The sequence below is a fragment of the Gallinula chloropus genome (assembly GCF_964237585.1).
Source record: "Gallinula chloropus genome assembly, chromosome: 19".
NCBI lineage: Eukaryota > Metazoa > Chordata > Aves > Gruiformes > Rallidae > Gallinula > Gallinula chloropus.
The window spans coordinates 5,015,965-5,026,554 of NC_140104.1; the positions used below are offsets into that span (position 1 = coordinate 5,015,965).

General features: G+C 51.2%; 1 protein-coding gene across 2 annotated transcripts; it reads left to right on the forward strand.

The window, feature by feature from the left end:
• Nucleotides 1-1,577: 1,577 nt before the first annotated feature.
• Nucleotides 1,578-5,560, forward strand: SRSF1 (serine and arginine rich splicing factor 1). Of its 2 annotated transcripts, XM_084273192.1 has the most exons (6): nucleotides 1,578-2,088; nucleotides 2,480-2,664; nucleotides 2,947-3,119; nucleotides 3,384-3,570; nucleotides 3,981-4,100; nucleotides 5,042-5,560. In XM_084273192.1, exons 1-5 carry the CDS (start codon nucleotides 1,895-1,897, stop codon nucleotides 4,001-4,003), a joined length of 762 nt encoding a protein of 253 aa, XP_084129318.1. In that variant the 5' UTR covers nucleotides 1,578-1,894; the 3' UTR covers nucleotides 4,004-4,100; nucleotides 5,042-5,560. The 2 variants fall into 2 exon arrangements, with proteins under 2 accessions (XP_084129318.1, XP_084129319.1); XM_084273193.1 differs by lacking the exons at nucleotides 3,384-3,570; nucleotides 5,042-5,560 and having other exon boundaries at nucleotides 2,947-3,185; nucleotides 3,981-4,078.
• Nucleotides 5,561-10,590: the final 5,030 nt, after the last annotated feature.

The window sequence follows — 10,590 nt, forward strand, 5'->3', positions numbered from 1 at the left end:
ATGAGATTTTAATTAACGCCTGAAAAATGAAGCTCGCAGGACAGGCTGTACTGAAGAGGCATGACACATTTCTCAAAATCCCTTAATTAACTTAGGAGCCTAAAGGGTTTTCTACACACTCAGACACACTTACTTTAACCCCACCACGGTGGTTACAGCGACTCAACCTTGCCAGCACCATGTGGACTCACTTGTGCCAATACAGAAGATATCTGGGGATAAATGAGAAAGACATTCAGATTGCCAATGCCCAATTACTTCAAACAGTTTCAGAGGCATCCCTCCTACTTCCGTTACCTCCCAATTGTACAGATTCCCAATTTGCAACCTGACCTCCAAGCAAGTGAAGGAGTTGGGACATGCCAGGAAGAGCTGCTCTGCTCCCAGGGCTTTGGGTACACCAAAGCTGTGTGTCTTCTTAAAGCTATGCTTAGTGCTTTCACTCGCCTTGCAGGGCTTTGTGACAAACTAGACTATTATACTGGCTTTTATTGAATTATAATCTCATGGGACTTTATTGAATTGACATCTCATGAATGTAACACAGCTTTATGTTATTTTCTTGCTTTGTCCCTCCAAAATGCTTTTCTGCCCTCTTTTGTACATGTTTCCCACATAATTCAATGTTAAACTCCTGAAGACACACCACAGACCCTGTGTTTCTGCAGGAACACACAGCCCCCGGGAGATGGCATTTCCATTAACATGTCCACTTGAGATGTGACTTTACCTCTATCTCCGACACCTTTTTGCTCCTCCCCTTTTTTTGGTGTATGTAGACACAACACAAAGCCAAGTACACTCTTAAGGCTGTCTCTGCCCAAAGTCATTGTACTCAGCCAGCAAAGCAGCTCTGAGTGTCCTTCCTGAGCAGGCCACAAGATCAGCCTGAGTCAAGACCCCCAAGAACTACTACAGGAGCGTGCAGAAAACACAGAGCACAGCTCTGGGGGGAGGGAAACCCAAGCCAACAAAACTCAACAGCCCTAAAAACGTAACGACAATGGCCTGTTGAAGGGGACGTGCGAGCAGCGCACCCAGCCGCTGAATGCAGCTCCTTATGCCCTCGGGGCAGCCATTTTACTTCAGAGCGTCCCAGCCGGTGCGAGCTCGCCCCCGTCCTACCCTCGGCCCTTCCGAAGAGCGGGCACAGCCCATTTCCCCACTGCACACACCCCCCACCTACGCGTGCGACAACGTAACGGAACCGCGACTGCGGCCCGCAGCCCTGACACGGGCAGCCCGTTGCCCGCCGCCATTCCCCGCCTCGCCTCAGGCGCTGCGCGCGGCACCACCCAACCGCCGCTCCCGCGGTGCATTATGGAGCACGCTCCATGCCTTGGCGCCAAGCGCCTCCGCGGTGCACCCTGGGATACTCCCTCCCCTGCCCCCGGCCGGGCCTTCTTGGCGCGGACGCCGCACCGGACGTGACGCCGTACGGCCCGCTGCCGTGAAAACCGCGGCAGGGTGTTGCGTTCTTCCCCCACGGCGGAGCAGCGCGGACTTCCCAAGGCAGAACCGAGCCCGCTGCACTCTCGCGTTAAGAAACTGCACCGGCAGCCACGGGCACGGCCTCTCCGGTGGAGCTACCAGGCGGCGCCAAAGGAGGGACTACTTTCTTCTGAAGCCGCGCATGCGCAGGAGGGAAGAGTGAGGGCGCGGCGGAAGACTCGGGCACCGCCTCGTTGGCCGACGGCACGGGTGGTGCTGCGTCTCGGGGTGAAATCGCTGCGCGCAGTAGGACCGCGAGGGGAGCCACGGTCGCCATTTTGAAGCGGTTGTTGGGGGAAGCGCTGTGCCTGCTCCCGTGTGCCCGGCTCGGCCTCCGCGCCCGCTCGTCTGCCCGCTCTCCGCGCTCCGGCCCTCCACCGCCGCAGCCATTGCTGACCTTGCCATGTCCGGAGGGGGCGTGATCCGCGGCCCAGCCGGCAACAACGACTGCCGCATCTACGTGGGGAACCTGCCCCCCGACATCCGCACCAAGGACATCGAGGACGTTTTCTACAAGTACGGGGCCATTCGCGACATCGACCTCAAGAACCGCCGCGGGGGTCCGCCCTTCGCTTTCGTCGAGTTTGAGGACCCCAGGTGAGACACCCCACACCCGCACACGCTCCCCCCGCCACCCCCGGGCGCCCTCTGGGTGAGGGGGCCTTGGGCTCCGGCGCGGCCTGTGTGGTGGTCGCGTCCCGTCCGTGCCCCCCTCCCCACACCCGGGCCTGAGGCGGGAGCAGCCGCCTGCGAGCTGCCTCTTCCCGCCCAGCATGTCTCCTCCAGCCTCGCTGGGCCTAACGTTCTCCTGCGCCGTCGCGGGCGGCGGCCCCGCTGCCGGGGCCCCGGGGAGGGGGGCTGCGGGCGGGCTGCGCGGGGTGGGGCCGGCGGGAAGCGGGAACAAAGGCGGGGGGGCGGCGCGTGGGCAGGGCGCGGCGCGGGGGAAGCGGGCGGGCGGCCGCACTCACAGCCCCGTCCCGTCCCGCAGGGATGCGGAGGACGCCGTCTACGGGCGGGACGGCTACGATTACGATGGGTATCGCCTCCGCGTGGAGTTCCCTCGGAGCGGCCGGGGCACCGGCAGAGGAGGCGGCGGGGGCGGTGGGGGCGGAGCCCCCCGGGGCAGGTACGGCCCCCCGTCCCGGCGCTCGGAGTACAGAGTGATCGTCTCGGGTGAGTCATTTCTCTCTTTCTGTCTTAGCCCAAGTGCTCCCCCGGGGTCCTCCAGGCATCCTTCCCAGCCGGGGCGGGGGGAATGCAGCTCCAAGTCGTTTCTTAAAAAGCATCGCTTTGCATAGCCTGGGAGGTTTGGTGTCTGTGCGATGGTACCGGCTGCTCCAAGCAGCCTGTCTGCTTACTCAAATAGTCTCTTTCGTTTGCTGTGAGCTGATCTTGTAACTGCAGGAGGTGAGAATATAACCCGGTTTTAAAGTAATGTATTGTTTTTTCATATAGGGCTGCCTCCAAGTGGAAGTTGGCAGGATTTAAAGGATCACATGCGTGAAGCAGGTGATGTATGTTATGCTGATGTTTTCCGAGATGGCACTGGTGTCGTGGAGTTTGTACGGAAGGAAGATATGACCTACGCTGTGCGAAAACTGGATAACACTAAATTTAGATCTCATGAGGTAGGTTTCATACTTACTTTCTTTGGCCAGAATTGGATACAAGGGGCTTAACAGTAGGATTTGAAGGTAAGGAATGTGTGGTGTTCGTTGTTTATATACAAAGCAGCGAAGTAAGTCTGTGGTCAAGTTTGTCAGGAGATAGACTTTAAAGCTTTGATGTCTATTTTGGTGCTGTAGTAAATGCTATCTGCAGTCTGTCAGCATGCCTAAAAACATGGCCCTGAAGCCTAGACTTTTCAATCGAAAGTTCTGTCTATTCAATAGGGAGAAACTGCCTACATCCGTGTTAAAGTTGATGGCCCAAGAAGCCCAAGCTATGGAAGATCTCGGTCACGCAGCCGTAGTCGTAGCAGAAGCCGTAGTCGAAGCAACAGCAGAAGCCGCAGTTATTCCCCAAGAAGAAGCAGAGGATCTCCACGCTACTCTCCCCGCCACAGCAGATCCCGATCTCGTACATAAACGATCACTAGCTCTGATCTTTTTGTAGAACCCCATGTTGTACACAGTTTTCCTTTACTTAGTACAGTCTTTCATTTTTTTTTAATTCAAACTGTTTTGCTCAAATTGGCTGAAGTGTTGAATTTGCATTCTTGTGTAAAATCCCTAGTGAGTATTTGCTCCTTAACATCAACATTCCCCTCATGTCTTTGGTAAATTGTATTTTAATTGGTGTCAGTCAGGATTGTTTCAATTTAGTTCTAGTTAAGTACCAGCATTCTTCAAGCTGTGGTATTGCTGTGTAAATGTCTCAGTGTTCAGCTATGGTTTATACGAGCTGGGGATGTTGGGATGTTTGTGGCTAACTTGTCTCTTCTGGGGGATCTTATATTTTATCTTGCCTTTTCGTGTGTCTTTCTGTAGACATATCTGAAGAGATGGATTAAGAATGCTTTGGATTAAAGGATTGTGGAGCACATGTCAATCATTTTAGGATTGTCAAAAGGAGGATTGAGGAGGATCAGATCAATAATGGAGGCAATGGTATGACTCCAAGTGCTATTGTCACAGATGAACTTGGCAGTATTGACCTTATACTGAGAGACAGGTTAATTGAGTACGTGCACCTACGTGTCGCTTCAGGCATGTTCTAGTTACGCAGACTACAATTGCTCTTCTCTTTAAAAACTTTCTTTTTGGAGGCAATTGTGGCTGACCACTTGCTTTTGTAATTCTCTATTCCATTCTAGTTTAGTTTTTTTGGTTTTTTTTAAAAGAATAAACCGGGGTGGGGGGAGTATTGGTTTTCTTTGTCACGCAGCATTTGGTTACAAGTGTTAATGTTCTGTAGTACTTGTACACTTGTAGTAGATCAAGGGTATCTTCGAATCAGAGTATAATATCAATACTGCTAAAATCTGCATGTCCTCTGTGTGACTGATACAGCGTTGCTATTTCATTTTTTTTTTTAAAGTATCAGAATGAAAGCAAACATAGAAAAACCTAGTTGGGAATAATTCCTTATTAAAGTCTCAGCCCTGCCCCCTCAGACTAATTGACAATTGACTCACCGATGTGTGCGAGAACTCCGGTTAGTTAATTCTGTTACCTTCCAGCTGGGAGTGCTAGCTGTAGTGAGACGTACAGTAGGTGGGTAGCTTTAGCAGTAAGCTTTTCCAGTCTCATAGACATTTTTTGCAACCACAAAACCTTGTAGCACACCACCCTACGAGCAATGAGTATGTTGGCATTTTCAGTTGACATAGTGTAAATATGACAAATGTTTCCTCCGAGTAGTAATTAACATTTCTGAAAGATTATCTGAGCATCGCCATTCGCAAAGTTTGTTTTGGGGAATTGATAGTTATTAATGTACATCTGTATTAATTGATGGCAAACATAACTCATCATTCCCCAGAATCCTATTTTTTCATTACAGTATCTAACTTTTTGCCTCCTCTTTTTTGGTTTTGCTGGTTATAAAGGTTTGGATTGGAGAGGGCTCACTGGATCCCAATCCTTGGAGCTGGATCATTGGATTCAAATCATTATGTGGATAGGATAGGGAGGCTGAATTACAAGGATTCATGGAGCGGGATCAGATTACCAGGAACATAGGAGTGGATTCCTGCCCCAACCAAACCGCATTCGTGTGGATTTTTTTTTATTCAACTCAATTGGCTATTCCAAAGATATTTTTTTTCCTATTTTTGACGATGGGAGCCCTTAAGATGCACGATGGAGTTTGGCATTTTTTTGGTAAAAGGAGCAAAGCGAGGACCTGGAGAGGTACGCTGGAGCAATCTCCTTGGAAGGATTCAGCACGAGTAGATGGTAAACGTTAAAGGGGAAAAAGGGGGGTTTGTTTAAATAATTAAAAAAAAGTAAATCAATAAGTCATTTCTCTAAATTTAAGACAAAAATTGGAGTTAAAGATTTAAGTAGGTCTTCAATTGGCTATTGCCTTTTTTTCTTTGACAAATAAAATTTTTAAAAAAAACCCATGCATGGTTGTTGTTATTTGTTGCTGAGAGTCTTCATCTCTGCTGCTGCAGCATTGTTAGATCCAAGTTGTGGGACAAAAGGCTTTTGTGTCCCACGGAGACATAGTGTTGCACAGGAAGCGTTGGTGTTTGAGCTGCTCCTCAATAAAGGGTTGGTTCCCTGGGAAATGGGTGGAATTTATTACAGGAAAAGGGGAAAAAGAATTCCCTCTGCGTGAAGAGGGTGCTTGAGTGTTCGTGTTGCTGATGCTAAGCTAAAGAGATCACAAAGGGAAAAGGGGTATGATGGGCACTCATCCCACTCTCCACTGGGAAATGGCTCTGGGAAGAGCTGGGGTGAAGGAGCTGTGCCCTTGGTCTCAGTTTGGGGGCTGGAGGGGAGTAACAAGGCACATCACAGTGGGGTAATCGCCCCTACCCTGGTGTAGTGGGATGGTGAGAGTGCTGTGCTGGCTGGCTGAGGGGTTGGCAGTGTGTATGTTGGAGGATGTTTTATTTCCTGCGAGTGTGAAGTGTCTGTGTGGAACAGAGTGGGGTTTGTTTTTGCACAGTTTAGTGGCTTGTTTTGGGTCTGGGCCAGGGAGTGTGGGGCAGGTGGTGCTCAGGGTACTGGTTCTGCAGGGTGCTTGCTGGACACTTGGCTGGTTGGGGTGGGGCTGTAGGTCACCGTGGGCAGGGAAATTGTCCCATATGGAGCAGGGATGGAGGGTTGGGTGGTTGTGAGGTGGGATTAGCATTTTGGGCAGGAGTAGCAGGTGGGGGGTTAAATGTGGCTAATGTAATGCCATAGAGGGTGCAGTGTGTGGTGATGGCAGCACAGTGTTTCAGCATGTCCCTGTGGAAATGCCATATTGCAAAGGTGTGTGTCTGGTGAAGCAGCCTGTGGGGAAGGGGAGGTGAAGCTATGGTGGGGACAGATGTAGCAATGCATTTTGAGAGGAATGGGGTTTTTGGCCCATCCAGATATATTTCTGGCCCCTATATAATCAGGCCTGGAGAAGCTAACAGAGACATGTCAGTTTGCAGTAACAGGAGAGCAGATGTCTGAGAACAGGAGCTTGTCAGAAATTCCATGAGATAAGAAGCTGCAAGAATGTTAACCAACTGCCTTAAAAAGGATTGGCGTGACTCTGTAGTCTTAACCAATTATTAGCAATAGCAAGATGCATGTAAGGTGGGTGAACAGAGCATCTAACCAATAGCAATGTAATGTAACTCGTGTACTGATAGAGAAACCTGTATAAGCTGTGTGTGTGTTTCAATAAACGAGCTCAGCACTTGATCACATAGAGCTGAGTTGAGTCTGCAAAACTTCGGCTCCAGCAGACAGACCCAATATAAAGGCACCAGAGGGGCTGGGGGCCATGTCTGTGGGAAGAAGAGCTGTGGAGGAGAGGGCCAGCTCAGGGAGTGCAAAAGTGGGGGCCTCTCACCAGGGAACTACTTTGGGGATGAGAAGCAAGGGAGTGGAGTGAGTGGCATGCATTGGTGTGTGCTGTTAAAGGGTGAGTTTGGCCCAAAAAACCCCCAAACCCTTCTGGGCGTCAATGGGTTCTGGTGAAAGGGGAGTGGGTTTGAAGCAAGGGTTAGGGCTGTGCTCAGGGGACAAAGCCTTTGCTTTCCCTGGAGGAAATGTGGAGTTTGGAGGAACTCGAGCGGTGCTCAGAGAGGATCACTGACTGCTGTGGGCTATGAGGGAGAGAGACCACGAAGGGGTCACAGCCCCCTGTGGACAGAAGCACAGGCTCTGACCTGGGCACAGCTGGTGCTTCTGATCAACTTTGTAAGGAGCTAAAGAACGTGCTGGGGTACTCGGTTAAGGGGTGGATGGGCTGGTGCTGGGGTATGGAAGTAACTGTACGAGCCGTGACGTTAGAGGTGGAGGAAGGGTTTAAAAATGCTGAGCTGGTTGGGTCCTGGTGCTGCAGAGTGAGGTGTGTGCAGGGGGGACGGTGTGTCAGCTCGCAGCTGAGCTCTGTGTGTGGGGAAATGCTCTGTGGCTGGTTGCTGCGGAGATGATCTCAAAGCAGTTTGTGGCTGGAGCACTAAATGTCACCCTGCCAAAAGGCTGTTCCTCACTGGGGATGGGCAGGGAGCACTGGAGGGCACCTTCCTGCAAAGCTCCAGACATCCAGACTCGGTAGACGTCCTGCCTCTGCAAGGAGTCTGCTTATCCTCCCTCCTGCCTGGAGGTGCTTCCACTTCACCTGGAAAATGAAAAGAAGTGGAGTGATCCTGTGGTTCTCCTTGTTTGGCTGGTCGATGCTGAGGTAGGACAGGTCCTGTCCTCACAGCAGGTGACCCACCAGTCCTGGCTCTCCCCGCTCTGCATCTGCTCCAGCACCGTGTGCTGTGGCAGCCCCATTCCCTTTATTCTCCCATGTGTGCTCCGTGTTGCTGTGCAGCACCCACATCTGTGAAGTACTTTGAGATCCTGTAATAAAGCTTTTCGTGGTGCAAGGCTCTGGTGCCTTTCATGTTCCTAGACTGTTTTTTCCCCCCTGTAAAACCTTTCCTGTCGTGTTGTCAGCAGCTGATGCTCTGCTGGGTGAGCCCAGACGTTCCCCAAGCACCTCATTTGTTCGTTTCTGGTTCTCCAGCGCAGCGGCCGGCGCAGCTCGGCATCCTGTGTCATCAGGATCACGCTCTCCCATTGACGTAACGGACTTCGCAAACAGAGGAATTAAATTAACATCTCAGAAACCTCCTATTGACTGGCTCTGACAGCACTAGGAAAAGGTGGGAGTGCCGGTGCCTTCTGCCAGACTCTCTGTTTTAATTCCAGCAGGTCTGAGATGATCAACTTTGTCACTCAGGTGGTTGGGAGCAGCCGCTCCTGCCGGGAATGTCCCTGGAGCCCTCTGTTGCCTCTTCCCCCTTTGGCTTCTCTGGCTGTGGATGGCGATGAGACTGAGTCAGTGCGGCTTCGCCTCCTGCAGAAGGAATGGCAGCTTCCTGGCACCCTGTCACAAGCCAGCCACTCACCCGGCCGCGGCTGGTGGGTTAAACTTGCTTCGATTTAATGTCCTACGTAACTGAGTGGGAGCCGGTGCTGAGGGAAGGCAGCGCTCAGACTGCGTCAGCTGCTCCGCCAGCACTGCTTCCAGCCACACAGCTTCTGGGATTTAAACCCATCCAAGCCAAGGCACCGAGAGACTTTTTGTATGAGAGTGTTCTCCCCCAAACTCAGTGTTTCCAAGAAGAAAATGGGAAGGGTGGGAACTGGGCGCTGGAAACGCCTTTGTTAAAGCAGAGGAGGTGATCAGACTTCACCCCCCTTCCCAAACCACCATGTTTCCCAGCGCGGGGGTGGAAGCAGGTGGGTTGTGCATCCCAGGGGGGAAGCGGGCAGGTGATGGGCCACTGTGGTACCTCCCCGGTGCCGGAGCAGCTCTGTGCTGTTGGTTCCCCGGGGTAATCAGCCTTTTCAGATGGTTCTGATCTTCCGATAGTGCTGCTTTGTTGGTAAACTGAGGGCAATTGTCTGCCCTGGAGCTGTGTAGCCGCTCTGTCCTGCCCTTGGCCAACGCAGCTGTCCGTTGGCAGCGGAGAAGGATACTGCCTTCATTGTGTGAACCGTTTGGGAAGCGCAGCGGGGAGGGAGGGAATCTGTCCTTCACTGCACATCATACCGATAGTGGAGGGCTTAATAAACCTGAGTCCTGAAAGAGAAATGGTTAGAAAACTTGTGGTTTCTCCTAGAAGCCACAGTTTGGGGCTTTTTTTTTTTTTTTTGGTTGTTTGTTTTGGTTTTGGGGTTTTTTTTTTGAACAGAAACTTCTGCTTTAGAGCAGCAGACTCATTCATTGATCCGCTCGTGCTCATCGTGGCTCAAGATTTCTTTACTCCTCGGATGGTTTTTAGCTGTAAAGCAAAATTACAGTAATTTCTAGATGGGCTAAAAATAGCTCCAGCTCTGCTAAGAGTCCGCTACACCGAGTGCAGAATAATCCTCTCTGCACCTGCACAGTGAAGAGCAGTTTATCCGGTTGAAGCGATTGCAAAGGGCTGGATATAAAGGGAAAAAACATTAAAAACATCAAGATTCCAGGAAATTTCCTGTGTAGCAAATGTTCCTTAAAAGTCTGTTCCTGAAGGAGGTGATGAGTCAGTGCAGAGGTGGCCGTACTTCATCTCGCCCCGGCTGCAGCATTGCCTGGCCCTTGGTCACAGAATCATAGAATCACAGATTGGTCTGGGTTGGAAGGGACTCCAAGGATCAGAGTTCCAACCCCCTGCCACAGGCAGGGCCACCAACCTCCAGGCCTGGATCTACACAAGGTTGCCCAGGGCCCCATCCAACCTGGCCTTGAACACATCCAGGGACAGGGCATCCACCCCCTCTCTGAGGTGTTCCAGCACCTCACCACTCTCTCTGTAAAAAACTTCCCCCTAATATCTAATTTAAGCCTTCCTTCTTTCAGCTTTAATCCATTCCCCCTTGTCCTGCCATTATCTACCCTTTTAAAAAAGCTGATTCCCCTAAAAAAGTTGGTCCTGGGGTGCCTCACAGTTTGTCCCCTCCTAACCAGAGAGCTGCAAGGGTTGTAGGGCTATTAATGTAATTTTATGCATTAATTTGTGATTAAAAGAGTTGAGAAGGGCATTGTTCGCCTGAGTAATTACCTCTGGGTTGTAATAGCTCTAATTCATCCCTTAAGTGAGTTTCGGGTTTCCGTGAGTCAGCTAACGCTTCACGCTGCCGAGAGAACACAGATTCATCCTTTCTTCCCCTTAAAACAATACCCAGTTTTCTTCCATGACTCAGTTGGTCTCTGCGAAGCTGATGATGCTCTGGATCCTGATGAGCTGGATCACGTCGATAAGTCTACCTGGGAAGATTCTCCAGCAGGCTCCAGCACTGGGCTGGCTGCCTTGGGAAGGGATGGTGCGGTTTTACTCGCCTCTGGTGTAAATTTAAAGGGGAATTTAAGGGGTATCCACTGCCAGGATGATGTGGGATCTTTTCCCAGCAGCACTGAGATGGAGTTTGAGCCAAAGCTGCCCAGATGCCCATGTCCCAACTTGGT

Coding starts and splice junctions, on each gene's coding strand:
- SRSF1 (XM_084273192.1), top strand. CDS start 1,895: ATGTCCGGAGGGGGCGTGATCCGCGGCCCAGCCGGCAACAACGACTGC. Junction 2,665..2,946: donor GTACAGAGTGATCGTCTCGG/GTGAGTCATTTC, acceptor TTTTTCATATAG/GGCTGCCTCCAAGTGGAAGT. Junction 3,571..3,980: donor CCACAGCAGATCCCGATCTC/GTACATAAACGA, acceptor GTCTTTCTGTAG/ACATATCTGAAGAGATGGAT.